We start from the raw sequence: 25,298 nt of genomic DNA on the forward strand, positions 1-25,298 counted from the left end.
GACGTACTAGCTTACACTAGTAAGTTGACTAACAAGACAGTAATGGATGAAACAAATATACAATCAATTAGAATGAGAGTTTCACCATTAACTATGAGAGTAATGTTGAGTCTTTTCTCCAGGCCAGCTGCTGTGTTTTTCACTATCACTGTGTATTCACCAGCGTCCTGCTTGCACACATCTCTGATCTCCAGAGCCTGATGCAGGACCTTAAATCTGATGAACTCCGGCCGTCTGCTGATATATTTCCCATTCTTATACCTGCACACACACACACACACACACACACAAACACAGATGACCTAGTAATACTGTCTTCATTGTTTAAAATATATATGGACAATCTTTATTTTAGAGTCAACATGAAATAGCATTTGCAACCTATTTTCCCTTAGCAAAAGCACTGCAAAAGAATTTATACTTAGTATTTTTGTCTTGTTTTCCAGTGTCATTCCAAATTCTTGAATCAAGATTCTTGAAGAGCAAGATGACCTAAGAAAATATGTCTTGTTTTTAGACAAAACATTTTTTTTATATTTCAGTGAATTTGTATTTAAACGTAAACTTGAGTTTAGTGGCTAAGAAAAAGGTCATTCTTAATTCAGGATAACTTTTTTACTCCATTGGCAGATTTTTTGCAAGTTTTCAGCAAACATCCACTGAAGTTTCATATTTTTTGTCTGAAAACAAGATTTATTTTCTTAGGTCATTTTGCTTATCAAGAAAATGCATCTGGATTCAAGAATTTGTAGACATTTGTACTGGAAAAGTAAGAATAATTTTATGAGAAAAGCCCATAGCATCTTTCTTCATTGGTTTACCACTGAGTTTCCGGTAAAGGGTATGCTGACAGTTTCACTGAGAGCCGGACAGATTTTTGTCCATCTTTAGCTTCTAGAACAGATCCATTCCTGTAGTCCAAACTGATGAACGGCTTTTCTGTGGAGTACAAACAGCTGTTACATGACAGACGTTCAGATATGTCGTTTTAGGTAGCACTTATCCGCTGTGACCAACCGTGAACTATGACTACAGTAGTGAGATCTCTTGTTATCTCCACACTCCCAGCAGAGCAGGTGTAGTAGCCGGTATCACCCACGTGAACGTTACGGATGGTGAGGATGCTTGACACCTCGGTGGCTTTGTCCAGGACATTGCGCACGGGTTGAAAACTCGCCAGCCTTTTTTCCTGATACAGAATAATTACGGCAATGAGAATCTCACCAGTGAAGAAAAACATTATGAAAAGATGTGGTGGAAATGAGCAGCTTAACTAAAATGAAAGTAAAGATTGTTTTCAAATGCTCATGATTTTATTTATGTACTATGGATGTAAAATACAATTCATTTCTGGATAAAATGACACACTTCGCACATAATCTTCAGATAATACAAGAAATCCAGAAAGAAACACTGTTGCAGGAATGAAATATTGGACAGTGTAAATAATGCCTTGAACAGATTAGTAGTCACTGATCTGACAAGCACAGATGTGTGGGAGACTAATAAATATAACGGTTTGCATTTTCTAAAACAGATTTATTACAACAGAAAGCAATTGCATGAAAGCCACCAGTCATTTGTTCACAGGCCAATACCTCCTCTTTAATGAGATTAAGGTTGTTTATTCTGGATTGGACAGGTCTTGCAGTTCATTACACTGATAAGCACATCACGCAGGCTAGTCCGCTCATTACCTTTTGCCCCGGATAGTCCCACTTGAATTCCACAGCGGTGTTGAACTCGACCAGAGCCGTGCAGTTGAGCACCAGAACCTCCCCCTGCATGAGCTCCACGGGTGAGTCCTCAGGAAACAGCTTGAGCTTGTAAAACTTAAACCCTGTTGAGTGTTTTAAACATGGAGCGTTAAGCTTGTAGGGCTGCCGACGTACTTCGTGTAAATTTGTGTCACTTTTCGAAGATAACTTTCTGGGCATATGTAGAAAGTAGAGCAGCATTTGTGCATAGAAAGGTGTTGCCAGGGAGATGCTATGTGGTTGCTAAGGCGCCCCTTGTATTTTTACCACATTGTTATTAGGAGCCTGATCTCACTGAAATTTGTAACTATTTTACGAAGTGGCTTATGCTTGAATTTGTATGATGTGAATTGTATGAGTATTAGCAAAACCCATACTAAAATTAGATCATACAAATATCCAACAACTATTTTCAACCTTGGCGTTTGGTGTGAACCCAGTGTAAGATATGTCAGGGCGAGTTAGTTTAAGTTAAGACAGCTCAAAATTCATTTTAGTCTGGGACTAGTCTTAAGCCTTGTCTGTGAAACTGGGTCCGTATGATTTAGCCACATCAAAAAAACAATAATGAATCCGTACCCCTATACCTAACCATCACTGGCAGTTTGTAAGAACACATACAAATTAGCCACCTCGTAATATAGATACAAATTCCAAGTAGATAACAGAGACAATTGTATAGTGCTGTGGCTCTCCAGGACAAAGATGAAAAAAAATCAATTCATGGGTTTCATCCTGGTCCTCTGTGTTTGTGTTCAGTACACTAATCAATGATCTCATGAATCCAAAAACATCCAACAGATGCCATTTCACAATTACTAGCATTAATAAGTAATAAAGTAACAAAAGTAATACTCAAATATTTGTTAAGGAGGTCTGCTGGTACGAACAGTCACGCTCTATAGCTCTGAAAAGCATCACAGGAGTTTTCTTTTAACCCTCAGAGAAAAATAGACTGTTGATACTGGCAGATGTTTTGTGTTTTTATAAAAATAAAGAACGAGGATCACATCATTTAGCAGTGAAATGACAAAACAGAACGGGTGAACTCACAGAGAGAGCATTCATTCATGTCCTTGGATAAAGTTCCTGTTAGTGTTAGAAATGATCAATTTAGTAAGATGCACAATGTGTTTTAGTAAAACGTGTTCCTAGTTCATTCTTTCGTGGTCCTAGAATAACAAACCAATAACCAGTCAGTTGTCATTGACTTTGGTTGGCTGGTTGGATGTTTGTCATTCCATTCACGGGACATGGGACTTTTCTTAAATGCCTTGATGTTAATGGTCTGAGGAGTTGCTTGAATGTCTAAAGTAATCGCATTAAAACAAACCACTGCTTATTGTTCAAATTCCTTGTGTGCTTGCACACACTTGGCCAATAAAGCAAAATCTTATTCTGATTCTGATGAGGTGACATCATAATTTTTCTTTTTTTAAACTGAGTAACATCTCACCTGTGGCCTGCACAAGGTACATAGATGATCTGTAGTCATTGTTCAGGAGAGAGATGGAGCAGAAGAAGCCAAAGAAGATGGAAGTGTTCTTAAAGATGTGTCTGGGGACAGACCAGCCTCTTTTGTTATTCCAGGTGATGTCCTCACCTTCCAGCAGCACTGGAGACGGCTCCAGCTGTTCAAGCACAGAATATTAAATAGGCTAACCTCCTATTCAAACCTCCCGGGATAAAAGTTAAAACTCTATGTTCTGATCTGATGATTGAAATCAATGGCAGCCGTGAATACAGACAGTTTTTGCCTTGGGATAAAACTTCTCACAACATTCTCTTTCATAAAATTTTTTATATCTTACACAGCCTCAGACACCCTATCTGCCTGGGTTTGGCCAGGAAATAACTTTCAGGAATTTATGTATCTTATCTCTCTCTCTCTCTCTCTCTCTCTCTCTCTCTCTCTGCAGGAATCTTACATAATAACTTACTGAAATGTGGCAAAATTACATTATGCTACATCACAAAGCAAGAAAAGTTTAATCAAACTTTAAAAACATAAATGTGTGAAACTAAAATCCTGATGCACCAAGTCTGTAAAGAGAGCACTGAGCAGTCTTCCATAACTGCCCCCACAACCTTTGAGGGACACATCCGTTGTTGCAATCTGCGATGATACAATGATCCCAACACTGGCCCTTGGGACCTACCCGTGACCCTGATCTTCTAACTGTCTCCCTGGGGAAACTTGTTGAAACTCCAGTAAACGTATCTACTACAACTGCAGGTATACAAGTGAATTTTCTAGAAACATACAAGACCAAATCTAGAGAATAGATAAGCTGCTGTTGGACCTACCGAAAAGAGAGACACTTTCAGCTCTGGATCTGACACCAGACATGGCACTTCAATGTGTGTTTGAGAGTCTGTTATGAAGATGGTCTCCATGCTGTTCTCATTTGTCCTGATGAAAGGATTGTTTGGGTCTGTATGGAAGAAAATGTGACATCAGGTAAGTTAGAAATGTTCAAAGTTGAACCAGCCCCAAGGAATTGCAATTTCTTCAATAAATGTTAATTATGTACGTGTTTTGTTATTCGAGATTTGTCATGGAGGTCCGTTTTTGTTATATGGTACCAGCGTGATTCCTGTGGGTGGAGTTTGCTTTATGTAAACCGTTTGTTTTTCCAAATAGACACATCACATTCCTACCTGGTGTCCTTGTTCAGATTTAATGTGAAAGTTATCAGGTTTACATCATTTATATGTAATTCATTGTCATTCATTTTAATGGTAGCCTAGCAATATTATCCAGCGACACCCTTTCTACTGATCAAGGGAGCTGACTGAGACACAGGCAAAGATAAGATTTTCTCAACCTTATGCAAACGATGAGCGACTTTTAGAAGCGAATACAAATAGTAATAGAGCGGCGGATCTCACGTCATCCGTCTCTCGCCTGTAACTGCAGGGTTTGTTTAAAAATATATTTTGGACAACCAAAGCTAGGAACAACTTGAGTCGTATTTGAGGCAGAAGTGACAAACAACCTATGTATTATCGCAATTTCAAGCTTGCGGCCCTGTCAACTTGTTCATCTTGGATTTTTTTTTTTAATCCTGCGGTCATAAGACTAAACATTCCACCTTAAATTCTCTGACTGAATATAAACAGTCGACGAAAATGTCTCCAGTGCTGTTAATAAATCCACGTAATAACAGACTTTTGTCTTTGTCAGAATCCATATGTGGGGGGCTGCTAAAACAAACTGGCTCTCTCACTTTCCACGGGAGGTTGCGGCGCGGTTTGTGAGCTTTTATTTGAACATAACCTGGTGATGGCTGTTTCTCTAAAGGCAGAATTATTAAGGAGTGTGGTTTTTCTTAACAAATGCTTCGTATCTTCAGGTTTACGTTTCTGTCCCGTGGACATAATAGGAAAATACACACAAATCCTCAAAGTTACGGTGTTTTGTGTTAAATCACTTTTGCGAAGTGAAACCGCATTTCTTCGGCAGAGGGCGGGAGCCGCTTTGAGGCATGACATGTAGCCATAACGGAGCGCTCAATGCTGACGGCTCCTGGGGGCCACAGGCGGTGGTATATGGACCTGTAAGTGGTTAACTGAAGCCACCTGCATTGAGGTGCCATTCTGCTTTACGCTCTCTGCTAATTGATAGCTGTGATTTCATCTGCTTCTGATCAGCCCCCTGCTAAGATCTGTTGAAACTGTTTGTCAGGAGAAATCCGGCAACATTTCACACCAGCGAGCGAGACAGCGGGGCGTTTATATCTGACCTGGCTGCGTTTCATCCACGCTTCTAAACTGCTGTCAAAGCAGGAGAGTAACACCAACCAAGCTGTCCACTGTGAAGACTGTTTGATCAATCGGTTAAAAAATAATAGTGTTTCAAGGATAAACAATTCCCATCTGGAGTCTAAAAGGAATAGTTCACTCAAAAACAACACTATTATTTACTGTACTCGCTCGCAACGAAATTGCTATGCGGCTCTTTTTATCAAATGATCATTAATGATGAATGTTTCCAACTTCATTTCTCCAAATCAATTTTAAGGGAAGCATCTGAGACTAGAATACAATGAGGATCCATCAAATCTCCAGAGCTATGAAAGATCAAGATTTTCTCTCTAGGACTTCTTTCAAATTCCTTTAATGCAGTCTTGAAAACATGGGCAATTCTTTAAAGCAGGACTACACTTGTAGGTCCGGATTCAAAAAGTATTTTCCCAGAAAAGTGATTTAACTCACCCAGTGATGAATAAAACATTTGGCTGAAAAGGCTCATTTAGTGATACAAATCCAGTCTTGACTTCCAAATGTAATATCAATGACAATTAAACTACAGTAAAAAAAAAAACATCCACATAACTGAGGTGAAAATATGCCATAAAACCGTAAAAACTATGACTATTTTGCTTTAAATATGATATGAGGCAACTTTGGCAGGAGGAAAGACCTTTCTCCGTTATACAGATTTCAGCAGATTTAACTCTCTTCAATACATTCTTATCATCGGTTTATTCAGTACATCGGCTCTTTCCTAACCTCACGCCGTCGCGGGGCAAACCAAACACGCTCTAACCGTGTTCATGTATAATCTTCTGAAGAAATGTTTATGATGATCTTGTCTGCTCCCCAAAGAAAAGAGAAACATTAGACAAGAATTCCCCCAGCCAAGCATTCTTTAAGAGGAATCAAATCAAAATGGGATTTGTGATTTGGTTTGCCTGGGGAAGAAGCCGCAGATTGCGAAAGGACATTGGTGTTTAGCTGCACTGATATAAATGATAAACGTCGTAAATAACCTCCGTATTTTTCATAGGTTAACTGTGGCCTAAAACAACAGGGAATAACTAGTGTCTTCTGAAAGTGAAGAATTGTTTACGCTTGAGGTCACTAGCAATAAAAACTGTTGCTGTAAGATGCTGTGATACAGCCATAAAAGTGCAATGGTACGGAGGATTGATGGTGATCTCGTATGATGACACTCACAATAAAGCGTCACGCTTCTCACCTCGCACAAAGACGTATATGCTTGCAGCCGTGGTGCCATCGAGGACAGCTCTGATGTCCTGGTAGAAACAGCGGTAGTACCCCGAATCATCGGCCTGGCTGTTGGGCAGTATCAATGTTTTGCAGTAGGGTTTCCCAGCCTCCCCCTGGCACTCCTTCACCCCCACTGCTCTGTCACCCGGGGCTTCAGCGGGCGGCTGCTGATCCTGGCGATCTGTAAACTCCACTTTCCTCAAAGACTCTTCGGGCCAGCTCCAGTCCAGAATCCGCTGTCCCCTGGTGGAGTGGGTCGCATAAGCACATTACATATGGTTATATTCCCTTTACCGTAAATCTCTCAGATTTTTGCGTGTTTTATTGTCTGCCTGGCAAAAATCTTAATCTAATTACAACAAGTTACACAATTTCAGGAACCGTTCACGGCCATGGCACAAACAAAGCCGTTTTTACTGGAATAGCTCAACACGCATGTAATTTTCCCTTAACTCCCTTTTGTTTGTGGTTCTTGGAACAGACAGGTGTTGAGATGGCAAATGCAATGACACTCATGTCTTTCTCGAGATGTGTAATGATTTCTGAACACCGGCCATGACTTTGTGTAATCCATTGATCACACTGAGAGATGGTCCCGAGAACACAATTTTCTCTCAATGGTGTATGTTTAAGCCGCTCACGTCTTATTCAGAGAACTCCTGCCAAAGAAATGTAGGCAATAGAGCTAAATATGCTGGATTGTTACCACATTAGTTTCTAAATCCCTTTACTTGCAAATCCGGTCTCTCGTTTTCGCAAAGAGTCACATGCTTTTCTAATTATTACATTGACAATCAAAGACTGCATCTTTATTTTATACAGTACCCGTATTCAACAAATATAGTAGTGTAATGCAACATCCATTACATAATGAGACAAACCTTTAGGTTTACATTTATTTTAATGTATTTGAATGAATATCATTTCCCCATATCTTGTAAGTGGATCATCATTTTCAATCATCTGGTTTAATGTAGTTCACTATTTTTTTTAAATGGTTCAACGATGTGGAAAATTAAAGTAGAAATATTGCCTATAGAGTGTTTTTTCAATTAACACAAGGTCATAAAAGTTACTGTCAAAATAATTACAGCTGCATTCAAAATGAATTAACAAAATGCCCTTTAAAATGAGTTTTACAGTATAAAACGCTGCAGGACATTTCGACTGCCCAGCATTTCCGTGCTTCTGCTAGGTCACGGGTCTGTTCTCATGCAAGAGAAAAACAAAGCTCTATGGAAATGGCGAAATGCAACTAAACATTTTGTTGCGCATTTAGAAGATCGGTAGTACTTTACATTTAAGTACCATTTATAAAGCATTTTATATTAGTCAGTCATTTACACATGCATTATGAAAGCAGTTATAACTGCATGAATAAAAAGAGGGATTCTAACGAAATACTGTGCCATGTTTAACTCACATGTTATAAATGCATAATAAATGTCTTTATTTGACTCGAAAGCAGATTCATTATTGATGTTGTTTTCAATATAGGTTGCCAGACTGGACACTGTAGAGTGTTATGATGTTTTTCTTATACCTGCTCACTATTTGGCAGGTATTTAGTTAGAATCCCCCTTTTTATTCATGCTGTTATAACTGCTTTACAATGCATTTGTAAATGAAGGGCACCTTCATGTAAAGTGTTACCAAAAAATCAAAAGACTTTCGGTGAATGAACAGATACTTTACTCGTACCTGCATGTAATGGTCAAGGTGTCGTTTGCGTCAAGCACGATCTGGTCTTTGGTGTCGTCAAGGGCGGGTGGACTCATAGAAAACCCAGTCACCAGACCTACAAAAAGAGAAAATCAACATTACCTCTTCACACTTTAATCCAAAGCAATTTACATTGCTTTCACGATGTACATTTTGTCAGTATTTATCCATCAGCATCTTTAATACATTTTGTCCTCTGAAAGCAAAGCCGTTGAGATGTCTAACCCCCCCTCCCCATGATCCTTAGATGTATATTTGTGATTTAGAACCAGGAATTGGCTTGAAATCGTCAGGTGTTCCATGGAATTACGGAGACGACCATCAACAGATGTGATTTAGCGTCTAGTGCGGGCCACGTGATTTTTTTACGTTTCAACTAGAAGTTCCTTGAGCCCGTTTAAAGGTTCTTAATCTGGTTTGTGTTTGGCTGACAGCAGGACAGAGGAGTCATGAGGTCACTGTGCACATGTTAATTGGTCTTTGAATGTTGATGGTATGAACGTGCTCAGAGGATGCGGGGCCCATGAACCTGTCATAAGGAGTTACGAGATGCACCTGGAGCTTATTAACACCAGACGATGACAAGAAGATACACGAGAATCACTGCAAATATACTGCAAATCACATTTAACATGTGTTACTTTACTATGTCAACTATACAGGGAGGACAGATCTTTGGAAATGAGGAGTGTCCTGTCAGAGCAACATTCAGCTGGAAATGATACAGGATTCTAAATAACAAGACACAAAATGTTCATTACAATAGCGTTCACTGATGAATAACAAGTAAACCACTTTTCCTAAATGAAATGACATTACCAAATGTTTCACCTTATGTAATGATTAATGGTGTCCTTCAGTTTGTCCCACAGTAAGTGTGAATCTCCTCTGTGTTCTCAGACTAGCAGAGTAAAAACATTTTCCTGCAGGTCCATACAACTCACAAACACCTAAACACATGTCAATCAAAAGCAATATTTTTATAGCAGTTCACAAACCATCTGTTTCAGACACATCCGCTCTGAACAGACCACAATAGAATTTTATAAATATTGGGAGTGGAGTCAATAACCTGTTTACAGTTCAACACCAACATCCTGGTGGCTTTTCTGCACAAATATTTTAACTTCAGGGATTTATTGATACCGCCGGGATTAAAATAACTTAAACTGTATGTTGGATGAATGTGAAGTACCGGGACAATCTCACATGAATATAGATTCACGAGCAGCAGATGTGGATCTAAACCCTCGGTTAAGACCTTCAGATCTGAGGATTGCTTGAGAATCAGGGAATATATCTCCTTCCTTAAAATTCAAGGCACAACCGATGGCTGCAAGTCACATCTCAAAATCCTGCACCGTGACGATCAAAAAACAATTGCGTTCTTTGCAAATCTCCATTGTAGAAGGCTTGAGACCTTTGACCCTTGACTCCTCACCTCCTCTTAATAAAGATATTTCCCATTGAAACAAGGCTGCCGGAACCAGCACAGTAAACTCTCATATGACCAGGCGCTTCTGAAACGATTGGGTGATGCCATAGCACTTTATTAATAATATGTGTTATTGTTTTAATTACTTTTTTTAACTATCTAATACAAAGGGCCTATAATTAAGTCAAATCTTTCTTAAATCTATTATATCAATGGATTTTTATCAAACATAATTTCATTTTTGTTGTTCTGATACTGCAGTATTTTTGTCTTACACAGTTGACTTCAGTAAATGCTTGTCTGATGCAATACCCTGAATTTCATGACTTATCTTTAAAATATTTCTTCAAGAAAGCATAAACAAATTTCATCCCACCACTTTTAAAGGTGTGGTGTCATTAGATTAGATATTTTATGTAATTGCAGAATGCTGTATCTCCAGAGAAATGTTGAGCAAATATAAAAAGGATGGTAATTTGAATAAGGCATTTAACAGACAGTTTCTTGTATGTTTTATGATGCTCACATTTAATGTCTATCCTTAAAAGGATATTTCCCCCAAAAATGAAAATTCTGTCATCATTTACTCCGCCTCAAGTTGTTCCAATTCTGTATAAATGTCTTTGTTCTGCTGAACACAGAGAAAGATATTTGGAAGAATGTGATTAATTTTCATCATTCACTATCATAAAAAAAGTTATGTTAACAGATTAACAGAATGAAAAAACATGTTTTTCTACTCAGGTCACTAAACTAATAGGGAAAGGGCGAACAGGGAAAGCATACAATTGCCTTACGCATGGAAGCTGGGAAAAATCATCCAATTGGATTAGTGCTTGCTAAACTGAGACTAAGTTTTAAATCCAGTTTTGTGAGTATCAGAGTACATCAGATTCATAAAAATATGAATATTTATACAGTACACTCTAAACCAATTGTGCTATATAGCATAAAAAGTGGTTCATGGCTCGTAATCATAAGGGAACCACTTTTAGTGCTACAGAACCATATTTTGGTTCTTCAGTGGTTCTTCAGCAGTGCTTTGGGATGACCGAGGTGCTATATAGAACCGCTGAAGAACCATACAGGGACTTAACAGTTTCTTTCTACGGAAACAGTGCTATATAGCACCTTGGTCACCCCAAAGAACCTCTGATAAAACCTCTAAAGAACCACTGAAGAACCTCTGAAGAACCTCTGAAGAACCATACAGGGACTTAACAGTTTCTTTCTACGGAAACAGTGCTATATAGCACCTTGGTCACCCCAAAGAACCTCTGAAGAACCTCTAAAGAACCACTGAAGATCCTCTGAAGAACCACTGAAGAACCTCTGAAGAACCTCTGAAGAACCTCTGAAGAACCACTGAAGCCCCAAGATATGGTGCTATATACGTAGCACTAAAAGTGGTTCCCCTATGATTATGAGCAAAGACGTTTTTAGTATTATATAATTTCTTTTATGTTGTTTGATTTAATGAGTAAAGTGAATCAATGACTGAATAAGCAAAGTCTTGGTCTTCAAGCACGCAAAGTGAGGTGATTCATAGAGAGAGAGAGAGTGATTGAGTTGTAAAACTGTATATTCATAACTATACATGTAACATGTATTACATTTTCTACCGAGCACAAGAGACGGTTACAAAATGACAGATTAAAATGCACAAGCGCACAATCCACCCCAGGCATTTAGCCAGAAATGTCAAATTGTCTTATTTGTGGTTTGAGATGGTCTATCTCCACATGGATCGCTCACTATGAAATCGAACGATTGAGTTGCCTGCACGCTGACTTATAAAGATTTATGACAAACATTAAGCGGATCACAGTGTGAACCGCCCCGTCTCATCTCATTCTCTCCAGAAGAGATGATACCGCCTAAAAACAATAACATCAATCAAAACGCAGAGAACTGTGCTCCACAGGCTCGCAACTCTCCACTGCCCACAGCTAAACATTTAGAAGGATGGTTGACTCGTTTCAATGTCTTTTGTGCCAAAACGCAGCCTGTAGACACAGTTGGACGACATAGAGGTATGTGGAAGGTATTTGAAAACAGTCTTACATCGGGCTTAGTTGATATTAGGCTAACGTTTTGAAATCATCCAAAGTAAGCCAAGGATTCAGGGCTAAATTGGCATGATACAGTGAAGCTGTGCATGGCAGATCATTTCCATACGAATATACATCTCTTTCATAAAGATGCCGAATGCGGCTGAGAGGAGTGCTGTCACTGTAATATATATATACAGTTACAAGGGCTTAAAGGCTGAAACCAATGATGGCATGTACTGTGTGGCTTCTTTGTAATTCAAAAGACCCTTTGCCGTCCTGTTTTCTATTACGTTACGGAGAAAGAACCATAGGAGGCAAAATATTTATATGAATTCTAGTATAAAAATGGTCGTGTCAATTAAGGTGGATTTTTGGTACGTGGAACTTGAAACATGATAGTTTTGCTGTTCTTCTGAACCAGATCTGGTGGAGTGAACGTGATATTCCCCGAGCAACTCAATGATCATTCAACCAGAAATTTGAGTTCCAGAGAAATGATCTGGGACATTTTCTTGAGCAATTGATTCAACAATAAATAACAGAAGAAAGGTTATGACGGAAAAATAAATTAGGATGAAGTATAACTTAACTATAAACAAAGCAATCAGAAACAGTACGGTAAACTACAGTAAAAGTTGTGCCAGATCCTATCAAATGTGAAATATATCATATCAAATATATAGACCAAGAGGACACCTACTGCTGTAACGTGAGCACAGACTTTGTGCTTTTACAGCTCAAGAGAAGTAACAGTGATCTCAGTTTCATCTCATGTTTTATTAATATCAACTTTACAAAACTGTATAAAAATTAAAAAGGAATAAAAGCTTATGATTATAATAATAGATATAAAATCACTGTAAACAGCAGATCTCTGCAGAATACAATATTTGGTTTCGGAAGATAACCTACTAAAAGTTTTGGTTTAGCTTCAGTTGAATCTCTTTATTTTGATTGTGGGTTTTGGTATCCTGGGAAATCTAAGCACTGTTGGAAACATTGTTATCTCTTCTGAAACTGCATAGGAGTTATCTCTACAAGTAGTACGACATTTTTCTCATATGAGCAAAAGACTGCAAAAAATGACATTCTTCCTAAGCATTTTTGTCTTATAACAAATATTTTAAACTTCTTAAATTACGATACATTTACATAACAAGAAAAGTGACTCAAGATTGTTTTATGAAAGAAAGATATATGTTTATGCTTAAAACAAACCTGCTGCGAAATTACAGCGACGTTTTAGAGTGCAGGAATCATAAAATCTTAACCAAGCTCTGTGGGAATTAGCAAGGGAATTGAGAAAGTAAAAAGCTGCTGAGGTGTTTTTCGCTGTGGGACATATAACAGTGTGACAGAAGGCCTTCAAAAGATGTCAAGTGGTAAGAAACCTTTCCCTTTTGCTCTGTGAACGGAAGCACAGAGCCTTTGATTGTCAAATGTATCTTTGGTCCCATCCAGTAAATTTCCTGTTTTCCTGCTTGACTTTTCATTTCACAATTTCCTTTAGTAGGATAGACTCACAGCGATGCCATAGAAGAACCATTTTTAGTTCTTTAAAGAACCATCCCTTGCTTTATTATATCCTGAACCTTTTTTCGCCACAAAAAACCTTTAGTGAAACAAAAAGGTTCTTCAGGTTTTAAAGATTCTTTATGGAATCTTTTAGACAAAAAAGATTCTTCTATGGCATTGTACAGCGAAATGTTCACTTTTCCCATCCTTTCCATCCATCCATCCATCCATCCATCTATCTCGAAGCAATACAGTCGATCTGTATTCTGCAAAAATATTGCCTTAAGATATTATCTTCATTTCAAATGTTATAAGACGCCAACTTGAAGCACATTTTCATTCTTTTTGCATGAATACACTAAATCAATGCTCTTTTTTCGGGTTGAACAGAAATCAACAGGGTCAGATCACATCAACCCCTCTGACAGTTGGCCACGGGGCTTGAAATAGCCGCGCGTCCGGCCTACAACCGGAGGGCAGTCAGGCCACGGAACAGACCTCCTCCCTGGACTGAGGAGTCAGCATCGCTGGATTCCCCACGGAGGACGTCTGTCAAGCATGGGCAGGGGATGTGCATGCAAATTAAAATACGAGTGAGAGAGAAAGAGCTGGACACAGTTCCTCTGTTCTCCAGACTCAAGGCTAGCGACACGCTTTGATTCCGCCATCACCCGACGGGAGAGGATGAGATCCAGAAATGCGCTTGCATGTCCTTTCATGAATGTATATCTGCCCACTTGTGGCCTTCCTATTTCCTGGCTGGGATTAGGGGTGAGGTCAGGATGTTGTAGGAGGGGCGGGGGTGACAGCTGTGTGGGTTTCCTACACGTCTCCTACAAGTCTTTCCTGTACCTGTGCAGCCTGCCAACAGGACACTGTCTTATTTCCACGGCGCCGTCACATTTTCTGCCACCACTGAATCATCCTTCAGTGGCATCTCTGAGAGCTTTTTCAACCAATACTTCAACAGCAAGTTTGTCTCCCGGTTTGAAAAACAAGGTGTTCCGGTGGCTAGGATGCCGTGAAGCATCTGTACAAAAAAAGTGAAAAGACATGGATTTGAAACTGGGCCAAAGGCACACGGTCAGTTTCCCCGGCTCTTTCCCATGAACCAGCTTGACCTCGGACGACAGGCCGTGCCATAGCACTGACCAGAGAAACCTAACACTTGTTACGCCTCACAGTACAGCATGAAATATTGCCAAAGGCCATGGAGATCATTCCAGTTATGGGGTGCTTAAACCAATAAGCTTCACATTTTCCTCTTCTGAGGTCCCTCAGGAGGGGTCTCAATTTAAAGTAAAAACACAGTGATGACAAGCCCGTTAAACACAAACCTGCAGACTGAAAGCTAAGCAAGCCATGTACCAAAATCTCATGTTTGTCACCATTGCTAAAAGTTTTTAAATCCTTATTATTGAAAACATTATATAAAGACTGTTGAATAAAACATTTGTACTTCTTCTAAACATTTATATTGTAAATGGTTTGACAATTTTCCCAATCCAAAACACTGCTATGTGTTCAACGTGTTTTCTAGAAGGCGGTGTGGCTAGGGGTGTTTCTAGGCAGTTGTTGAGGTGTTCTGAGTGGTCGCCAGGGTGTTTTTTTCCTCAACGAGCCCCACAATTTGAGATATACCTTTGGTGTACATGAGGTTTGAGGTTTTGTTCAAATCTCTAAGAAACTCAAAGTGCAACAGCAATGGCAATGATCTTTACTGAGACATGAGCACTGTACATCCTGAGCTGTTTTTAATCACCAGGATGGTAATTTGAAACACACTGCCATGAGTGAGATCTGGACATAAGGACGGTACGTATTTTTTCAAAGGGACCTGGACATTTTTACATATGGTTTTGCAATTACTTTCATTTTGGGAACTTTCTGCAGAGCTGATGATGAAACATGCTTTGCCAAACGATAATGGGGTTTAGTCAATGTAATCTGGAGACACTCATCACTCTTCACTCTCTAAGCTGTTGTCGTGTTGCCTGCTTACAGGAAACACACAAGATTTGCAACATTGGGTTTAAGGCCAATATTGTACAGCATTACCCAGATGAAAGAGCCTACACGCTGATATTTTAATTGTTTTTTAGCTTTATTCTTGAACAGGCGAAAACTGTGTGCCTGCCAAGAAGACCATTTGCACGGTTTGCCACAACAAACAAACACATCACCACTAGAACAACTTTTTAGCTTTACCAGCCTACATAACCCACAAGTTTTGGACTGTAGCACAGGCACGGCTTTAGTTATGACAAAGTAGGCAAACACTCAGGGTCACGAGCTGCCATGTGGTTTTCATTTGTATGATGTTTTAACGTAGACATAAACAAGTGGGTTTCTCATAGCTGTGGATTCTTAGCGTTGAGAGGGTCCATCCTCTGCCAAAGGTGCTGCTGTTTGATGTGTAACCTGGCAACACACTGTAGGAATGAGTTTAACCCTCAGTCATGCTGAATCTCACTCAACAACACCTGCCCCAACTGAACATCTTCAGTTCCTCTACATTCCGAATTCACAGCAATGAAAACCTCCAACACTTCCGAGGCGCATTCCTTAAAACAAATGAATTTTTGGCAGTAAGTGGCGTGTTTTTGTTGTTTTAAATGGTTCAGATTGGCAGATGTTGTACCCCATACCGAGGTTCTGATTTCAAAGGTGTTCTGCTAAAATAAAACTGTGTACATAAGAAATACCACAGTAGAAAAGAGAGAGAGAGAGAGAGAGAGAGAGAGAGAGAGCGAGAGAGAGAGACAGAGTGAGACAGAGAGAGAGAGAGAGAGAGAGAGAGAGAGAGAGAGAGAGAGAGAGAGAGACAGAGAGAGAGAGAGAGAGAGAGAGAGAGAGAGAGAGAGAGAGAGAGAGTGAGAGAGAGAGAGAGAGAGAGAGAGAGAGAGAGAGAGAGAGAGAGAGAGAGAGAGAGAGAGAGAGACAGAGAGACAGAGAGACAGAGAGAGAGAGAGAGAGAGAGAGAGGTAGAGAGAAGAAAGAAAGAAAGAAAGAAAGAAAGAAAGAAAGAAAGAAAGAAGAAAGAAAGAAAGAAAGAAAGAAAGAACTGTTTCCATCTTAAACAGTAATGAATAATAACTACATATAGAGAATATATCAGAAGTAAATCAAAGTATAGGCTTTGTCTCTCTTAGGTCATCCAACTCAACAGTTGCTTTAAATGTCGCACATCATACTGTCGGGTAACTTTATAAATGCACTTATTCACATTTCTGAATCACTAATAACACGTTAATAACACATTAACAACACCAGTTAACCCGATTGCAAGAATAAAGACAAGGCTCCCTCTAGTGACGTGTCCACTTATAAAAGGAAAACAATAGGCTACGTCACAACTCATTCATTATAATGTTCGCTCATCAAGTAGAGGAATGCATTTCAAGTTAGTTCATAAAGGCTAAATGAATTCTGCATAACCTCAATGCAATACAAAAAGACGCAGTTTGTGTGAAAAAAATGTGTGAACGCTAAAAGTTTGCATTAAAAAATAATAACGTTACGAAAAACATACAAAAGCTTTTTGCTGGAGAAACTGAACTTAATATTTATTAAGAAGCACCTACAGAAATATTCGACGAAAACCAACTTTCTCCACCAACTTTCAAAAAGTGGACAGTGAACAAGCGAATCTAACAGAGAAGAAGCTTCCGCGCGCGTGTGTATCACTGTAAAGCGCGTTCTTCTGTCCGTGACGTTCTTCTATAATGTGCACGTTAAACGCCACTGTAGTTGAAAACGCGCTCTCACCTGAGAACAAGGGAATCCCAATCCAAATCCGACAGAAAAGCGTCAAATCTCTCTTCATTTCCAGGTCTCCAGTCCTCCGGGGTTTTAGATCTTCTAACAAACTGCCTAGTTTTCTGGTGTCATTGAATAACACGAGCAGAAGAACTTGAGCAGGATCAGGTGAAACGCAGACAAGTCTCTCCAAAGAGGATGTGCCACAGGACGAGGGGAATAAAACGCTCGTTTTCCTGTTGAAAAGACAATCCTGAAGTTCTGAATGGATTTACAATCATTTCCTTTTCCTCTGCCTCCTTTCGTTCATAAACGCCCGTGTCCTCCGTGATAATGCAGTCTGAAGTGTCACATAGCGTGAAATGTGTCTAGCCCCCTGCGCTGGAAACTTTAAACTGACACACAGCATGTGTCCACTGTAACGGGCATATGTTTTCTGTTAATAACTCCTGCTCCTACAGACGACATCCTTGGCTTTTCTGCGATGCCAAATGTCGCCTCGGGTCTGTCTAAATATAAATGGTCCTTCTGATGAATCCACAGAAGGATGTTTGTTGTGATCTGAAAACACTGACTCTTCATCACCCCCAACACAAAATGTAATAATATTAAAATAATACAAAATAGTATTTCTCTTTTACAGGCTGTGTTTCATTTCAGTATCTGAGATGTTTCTCCTCAACATGCTCAGAGAAATTGTTCAAATACACGTTTGTCGGTGTAAAATGAAGCAGGTCAAACGGTCTTTGGGTTCATGCTGTGCAATTCATCGTTCAACAATTACAAAAACAAAACAATTCCATGTTGCATGGATCCTCTCTTTTCTTGTGGTATAACTCCACCGTATTTATATTTACATAAGCGTATATACTTTCCTTTACAGTGGTTCAGCTGTGCCATTTCTTTACACTTTTTTCATTTGAATTCACAGTTTAAAAGGCAAGATTTTTTCTATTTTGGTTTAAAAGGTGATGCGTAATCGTGTTAGATAATCGGGATCTCAATATTGGCCAAAATAATCATGACACTTAATCTCACTGAAATCTAGAAGTTATTGATAAAATAAAGAAACCTTGTGCTTTTTCTAATGGGATATGCCCTCGTGTGACATCCACAACCCAGTTACTATAAATCCATCAAAGCTGATAAATGGTAAATGCTCCGTGTCGAACTGTAAGCTCACATTCCATCAGAAAATTGTAATGTAATCAGATTACTCCCACTTTAAAGATTTGAAAGACCACACAGAAGAGTGTTGAACTGAATTGCTTTCAATTGTGTTTTTAAACAAAGTTTTTGAAAGAGAGGAGACCATGTTAAACAGTAATGAAATGACAGAGCAGCATAACCAGGGACGCTCAACGATCAGACCTACAGCATGCAGTAAAATTCGAGCAATTCAGTCACAATGTGTGTCTGTTATCTCAGGCATGCACTGTGTTTGATTTGGCTCTTGAAACATTTATTAGTGTGAATGTTATGACGGCCAAGGGATCCTCAAGTCATAGTGTTACCTGGACCATGTACAAATACTACATAACTTACTAATGAACTGATTTTTCACAGCCACCCATAAAAACAACAATCAAATGCGTTTTCATGACTGACAGCTGAGGGTTTGAATTTGTTTCGTTTGCAGAACCTAAATGCCAGTAATTATGTTTATACAACTGCTTGTTCTGGTTGGCTAATTTGCTTGGACAAGCGGCAACCAAGAGTTCAGATATTTCTTATAAAAGCACTGGAAGCACGAACAAAATCACACAAGGTAAAAGAAAATATGATCTAGACTGCATGGTTGCAAATTTGGTACTCTGATGGGTCACCAGCTGATAAAATCCTCCTTGAATTTCCTTGTGTCCTTTGTCCATTCATATAAATTCATATTGAAAGCATGCAAACCACTGACTGTAAAAACCATAACTTCAAATATTTAGGGTCACTTACTCGTTCTTTATTAATGTTTTATAATATTAAACACATGGAAACTGTAGAACAACGCTTACATAACTTTGTCAATTACACTGTAACTGAAACAATACAAAATAAATCAAAACTATATTATATTTGATCATCTTTAGTCTAGATACCTCTTGTCTAATGTCCTTGTTACGGTCACACCCTGAAATGAAATTTAAACCAAAGTAAAGGGGTTCACATCTATTCTGACCTTTTTTGGCAGTGGTGGTTTCTAATTATTAAGTCACGCAAACCTTTTGTAAAGCAACGTTTATTTTGTAATAAAAGAAATGCATATGTTGTCATGATTACATAAATACGACACATTAACCGGGACAGTTTCAGACTTAGTAAGTGACCCTAACCATACTCAACTACCAACAGAGCTTTTGAAAACCATTGAAAAACGAAATCTTTTTTTGTAAAATGATATGCATTGCTTATTAAATTGTTTTTTATTGTTAATGTTATCAACACATTATTATTATTATTAACTTTTTCCGGTGATCCACATGAAAAGCGATGCGTTTCCTCTAGCACTGTTTCTTTATAGTCCAGCTCAAGGACAAGACCTTGAAGTGCCACGATTTCGTCTTGCACATCCTGGGGTCAGGAAACACATTACTCGGCTCTACCGCTCATCAGAAGGAAATGAGAGCATGTCACTCATCGCCAGGAACTAAACAACACTGCCAAGAACAAGGAACAACTGAATAAACCGCATGCATGTATTTACTAACATTATTTTACTAACAGCGTTTTGCAAAACAAGACCATTTAACAGTAAAACCTCAAGTTCAAGTTAGTGCTTCTAATGGGACAAACACTTTCCTTGTCAGAGAAATGGCCTTGCTGTTCTACACTCTGGCCATGAGACATCATTAGTGCAGTAATGAAAATTCAACATCCGGTAACCCATGATAATAAATAATGGAGTGAATTTGTACCTCTGTCCCTGCAAATGAGAATGAATGCGCTGGATATCTAGTATATGCATCTTCCGCACAGGTCGATAAACACAGTAGGACACGGCAGTTGAGCTCTAGAAATGAAGATACTGGATGCTTCAACCGTGTGTTAAACGCTTTGGACAAAGCCAGAGGGCTGGAATGTTAACAGGCTGTTTAAATCACCACCAAAGGCAACCTGACCCTGTGGAGGAGGGCTGAGGACTGATCCTATTTCCAGCAGCCAAAACAGCCCGAAAGCCCTGGTCCCCAGATGACAATAAACTGGTTCGAGGGCATTATGTTTGTGTGACCCCTCGCAGGGGGCAGGAGGAAAGAGGATGTTGATGCACTTGCCTGCTCCAACAGATAATGGCAGTCCCATCCTTACTGTTGTCTGCATCCGGGATGCCACCCCAGGTGCACCCCCCCACCCCACTGGATACTCATACGGCCTATAATCTAAATAAGTAGTGTTGTTACAGGCGGATGTGTCACAGGGCATTGGGATTTATACGCTGTGCATCAAAAATGATATCTGGCTGTTGTACTTGTGTGCCATAACAGGGTGCTTGTTTTCGTCCAACAGGGAGGAAGGAAAAGTTAGAAATAAATCGAAACATCTTCCCGTCACTGGACCTTGACACAGTGATGGTCAGGGAGAACTTTTACACACTACAGAGAAAAATGAATATTACCTACTGACATAGCAGGAATAAGAGAAAGAAATGCTCTCTTTTCCTGTGATCAGTTGGGGAAATGATAGGACAAACCGCAGGTAACAGATTCATGTATTGTCTATTGATTTCATGAAAAAGATCAGTAATTACTTTCTGTACATATATTACATAAGGCAACAGTTAATAGAATATTGTGTTGTATGCATTTAACAGAATCTTCCAATAATCTGTTAAAAGAAGAAGCGAGTGATTTACAACATACAGTATTTGGAGTTTCTCTAGTGTTTCAAAATTACTTGAGCTAGTTAGATAGGAAAGAGCCGCAGCATTTCAGAAACTAAAATCAAATAAAAAGACCAGGTTTGTTTTTGAGCTTAAGGCATACTTGCAATGTTTTTGTCATTAATCAATGTCAATTACCATGGTAAAATCAGATCTTTGGGCATCTTCTGCCATGAAATCGTTTGAGAATTCGTCTGTAGTTGGATTTGCCCGCCTGATGTCAACACAATAAATTCATGACGCAATGACTGATTACTGTCATTATATCTGCATGGCTCTAATAAAGCATGAGTGATAAATATTTTACAACCCAGAATTCTGGAACACCGGATCAGTGAACATGGCACAAATTACTTGAGCGATTCATTTCGAAACTGCAATAGACACTATAAAGGGGAGTGAAGAATACAGATGGCTTGGGCTTTTTGACCACGTTCACTGAGGCACGGGCTGAAGAAGGGGAATGCTTTTTCCCTTGGCCCGCCAGAAAAGAAATACAGCAGCTCCATGTTATCTGCATTGTAAAACGAAACTTTGCTTTCCTCACAATCCAGAAAAACCCCGATCCTGCTGGTCGAGGTCATCACATTCAGCGGTGTCCAGGGCTGGGTGCCCACGGAGTACTGGTTGCCATTCCGCAGCCGGAGGGTCCAGTAGCCATTCTCTGGGCACAGTTTGACTCTGGCCTGACGGTTCGCCGATTCCAGAGCGACGCCTAAATCCCATTTACGATTGTTGGTCACATCCACTTCCCAGTAGTGGCTGCCTGACTGGAAGCCCTCAGTTGCCAGAATGTTGACACATTGGAGGAAGCGTTTGGTGTTGCATGTGTAGTTGGTCATATTGTCGCTCTCCACCACTTGGGTTTTGTTTCTGGAAAGCTGTAGGCTGGGGTGAGCTGTGTCCTCATCAAATTTCAAAGGTGCCGGACCTGTGAACATATGACACATGAATGATGATTAGGGGTGGAAACGGAAAACTGTCTCCTTTTCTTTAGCGTTTAGCCCAATATGACAATTCTCTCAAAATGTATGCGACTTCCTTTCTTCAGCTAAACAATTAGTTTTATATGAAAATGCTGTGATGTTATAATCTTATACAAGCTCCAAAATGCACAAACAGCCATAAATAAAGTAATCCAAATGACTCCAGTTGGTTAATAAATGTCAAGCATGTAGAGTGTACATCTTTCCGGGACTTATTTTCATAGAAGGGACCAAAATGGCTCTACATCATTTCCTGAGGACATTTGTACTTATACAAAATTGCATTGAAGGCCACTAACACTGCCATAATAATCCCGATTAAATATGAGCCCACTGTGTCCTTGAACAAATCACTGAAGCCACTTCTGCTCCAGAGGGGATACACATGCGGCTTCTGTACTGTCACTAAGACAAAAACACCATCTGCTATAAACAAAACCTTGAGGTATTTTTCTCATTCAAAATCACTTTGTAGTAAGCAGTATAGTAGATAGTGTTTGGTGACCAAAGGATAGACTTTTTTACGGACAAATTACCTGGCTTTAAATGTTGAAACATCTTTCTCCAAATAATGTACTGAAGAGGAGCGATGCGTTTGCTTCTAAAGGCATTGATGTTGATTTGCAGCTCCTGTAGAGGCGGTCTGGAAGTGATGGAGGTATCGTAGGCAGAAAAAAATTCAATATTGAAGAAGTTTTGTGGTGAAAAGCATTGAATATTTGAAACAAATGACCTTTAAATGAAACAATGACCTTTCAAACTGCCAGTTAAAGCTGGTTTTAAGAAACATGTTCTTCACATCCTGATTGCAATCAATAATGAAAGTGGTCGTATTATTCAAATATACATATTCTTCTGTGGAAGTCTCAAGACCGCAAAACATTTGTCCAATCATCATGGACGTCCAACCTGCCTGTCAAGCTGTGTTTGCATAACTCCCACGCTCACGCATACACAACAAGCTTACAAACCCACTATAAGATCTCACAACAATAATGTTGTCTACCTTCTGTAATATTATAATGTTATGTTCTGTGAACTGTAATCTTGTCTCCTACCGCTATATATGACAGTATGGGACAGATTTACCAAACGGGAAAACTAGTGCTAAAGCACTAAAAATTTCGGCCAGTGATATAGAGCAGCGCAAATTTGCGCAGGGTTTAAGACACTCATTTTTTTGGGGCGTTAAATAATGCCGCAAACACTGATGCAATGACAAACAGAAACTTAGTAAATCGCATTGCATGTTTCATTTCATTACATTAAAGAAACTCCTACAAATTATGAAATAAGGTAAATCGCAAAAAATACGCTTTTCAACACAAAATTTCACTGCGTGTCTTTAGTAAATACAGACAGTCGATTTTTTTACGCCAAAAGAGGCGTTTGCGCTGCCGCTAGCTGTCAGTACATCTGGCCCACCCTGGGCATCAAACCCATGACCTTTTGCGTTGCTGGCGCAATCACTTGAACTGGGTTGACCTACAGGATTTTTAGGAACGTAGGAACATGTCCTCACCTTGAATTCAGTTCGGGAAGCTGTGGAGGAAGATGAAATGAAAGATGTTATTTCATGTACTCCATTACATAAGCCGTATCGAAGGAGCAGGTGGCAAGTAGAGTAAAGTAAAGCATCTTTCTGATAATTAACAGCACATGCTGGAATCACTGCAGAAATCATTTCTCTACAATTTTCTGTGAAATATAAATGAGACTCGGCTGTAGTTCCATTTACTAATAACTCATGCTGACACACAGCACCCTAGTCTCTGGTGTAAACATGACATTCATTTCTCAAATATTAGTTATGTGACAAGTGTGCGTATTGCAGCGGCATTACAAATGGAAACAGTCGATCACCTCCACAAGCACAGATTGCTGTACGCTGCTGGCCGTCTGTCGTAGTGTGTTGATGTTCTGTTCCACATCCCTCATGGCCACCTGTAGGGCCTCCAGATGTCGCTCCAGACCCGACAGCATTTCCTCCTGCTCTCTCCTCAACTCCTCCATCATGTTTTCCTCCTCCGCCCGCAGGAAGTTATGGAGAGCCTGGAAGTCACTGTGCACTCGGCTCTGCAGGTCAGCTCCTATTCTCTAAGGAAAAAGAAAAGATTAGAAATGATACTAGAATGTCTTGTTTCTCTTGTTTAAGTATGGACCTACTTTAATTTTATCCATCTTTTCTTTGTCTTCATGGATCATCTTGACATAAGAGTCTTTCACAGAGCGCTGTGACTCCAGACAGTCCTTTAGTTGTTTCTGAAAAAGATTCATTAGCATACACAGTGCTTATTCTTTGGCATGCTTGGCTGCCTTGTGAAAATGAATGACCGTGTATAAAAACTTGTTTCACGAGGGCATGGCTTGAAGTGGCTTTTTGCGTCTATAAATATATGGCAAGAAAATCATTAAAATATTGAATGTACAATACCTTATTTCCCTCAGACTAATATCAGCTGATAGTCCAAAACTGGAAATTCAAGTCTTGTGATTTGTAAAATGAAAAGACGTGGGGTTTTACAGACTCTTATACATTACTAAAAACAGGAAAGTGACCAAGTTTAAGACGCATCTATTGAAAAACAGAACTTGAATATCATGTAATGCTGACATCGTCCGATCATTTATGTACTTCTCTTTTACTAAACAAAACGGTCCTAAAGATGCCTTGAGTGCAAAGTGAAGAAGACGAAAGTGAAAGTAAGATCTCAATGCAGTTCTTTTGACCAGTCTCTAGGATTTTAAAGTACAGAGGTGAGAAACAAATAAAACTTACAGTACATACCTCCAGATACTTGACAGATGCCGAGCTGGAGCTGGCCCTGACCTTGTCCACTAAACCGGCTACTAAGTAGTTGGTTTGAAAGTGTTTGCTGGGAAACTGTTTTCTGCACTGAGGACAGGACACAGGACTCCTGACAGTCCTCCAGTACGACGTGATGCATGTCCTGCAGAAGTGATGCATGCAGTCCAGCATCACGGGATCTTTGAAGAGCTCAAAGCAGATGGCGCATGTCAGATCTTCTCTAAGACTCAGTTTACTCTTGCTGGATGCCATGTTCAGCACATCTGCTGGAGTCTCTTTCACTTCCACTTCTGGCACTGTTCATGTAAGGATTCATGTTATCTTCGATTCATCCTCATCACTGGTGCAATTATCTTACATCTTTCTTTACATTGTTA

At 39.5% G+C, this 25,298-nt stretch overlaps 2 protein-coding genes across 5 annotated transcripts in view; both read right to left on the minus strand.

Moving 5' to 3' along the window:
- flt4 (fms related receptor tyrosine kinase 4) overlaps positions 1–17,765 on the minus strand; it is a 44,031-nt gene extending 26,266 nt beyond the window's left edge. The window contains exons 1-9 of one of the 2 annotated variants that reach the window (XM_079480214.1): positions 17,268–17,765; positions 8,475–8,571; positions 6,742–7,016; positions 4,065–4,192; positions 3,214–3,388; positions 1,698–1,840; positions 1,018–1,189; positions 822–939; positions 86–261 (exon numbers count right to left, since the gene is read on the minus strand). In XM_079480214.1, the coding sequence (XP_079336340.1) occupies positions 86–261; positions 822–939; positions 1,018–1,189; positions 1,698–1,840; positions 3,214–3,388; positions 4,065–4,192; positions 6,742–7,016; positions 8,475–8,571; positions 17,268–17,325 (1,342 nt within the window). In that variant the 5' untranslated portion in view covers positions 17,326–17,765. The remainder of the gene's footprint in view (positions 1–85; positions 262–821; positions 940–1,017; positions 1,190–1,697; positions 1,841–3,213; positions 3,389–4,064; positions 4,193–6,741; positions 7,017–8,474; positions 8,572–17,267) is intronic. The other variant, XM_079480215.1, reaches the window with a different exon arrangement.
- A 1,711-nt stretch (positions 17,766–19,476) lies between these two features.
- Positions 19,477–25,298, minus strand: part of trim105 (tripartite motif containing 105) — a 6,835-nt gene continuing 1,013 nt past the window's right edge. Inside the window, exons 2-8 of one of the 3 annotated variants that reach the window (XM_079480219.1) lie at positions 24,901–25,217; positions 24,279–24,374; positions 23,976–24,209; positions 23,635–23,654; positions 22,649–22,755; positions 21,674–22,057; positions 19,477–19,906 (exon numbers count right to left, since the gene is read on the minus strand). In XM_079480219.1, coding sequence (XP_079336345.1) covers positions 19,884–19,906; positions 21,674–22,057; positions 22,649–22,755; positions 23,635–23,654; positions 23,976–24,209; positions 24,279–24,374; positions 24,901–25,173 — 1,137 coding nt within the window. In that variant the 5' untranslated portion in view covers positions 25,174–25,217 and the 3' untranslated portion in view covers positions 19,477–19,883. Of the gene's footprint in view, positions 22,058–22,648; positions 22,756–23,634; positions 23,655–23,975; positions 24,210–24,278; positions 24,375–24,891; positions 25,218–25,298 lie in introns of all 3 variants that reach the window. The other 2 variants (XM_079480218.1, XM_079480217.1) reach the window with 2 other exon arrangements.

Source organism: Barbatula barbatula, assembly GCF_947034865.1.
Source record: "Barbatula barbatula genome assembly, chromosome: 18".
Classification (NCBI taxonomy): Eukaryota; Metazoa; Chordata; class Actinopteri; order Cypriniformes; family Nemacheilidae; genus Barbatula; species Barbatula barbatula.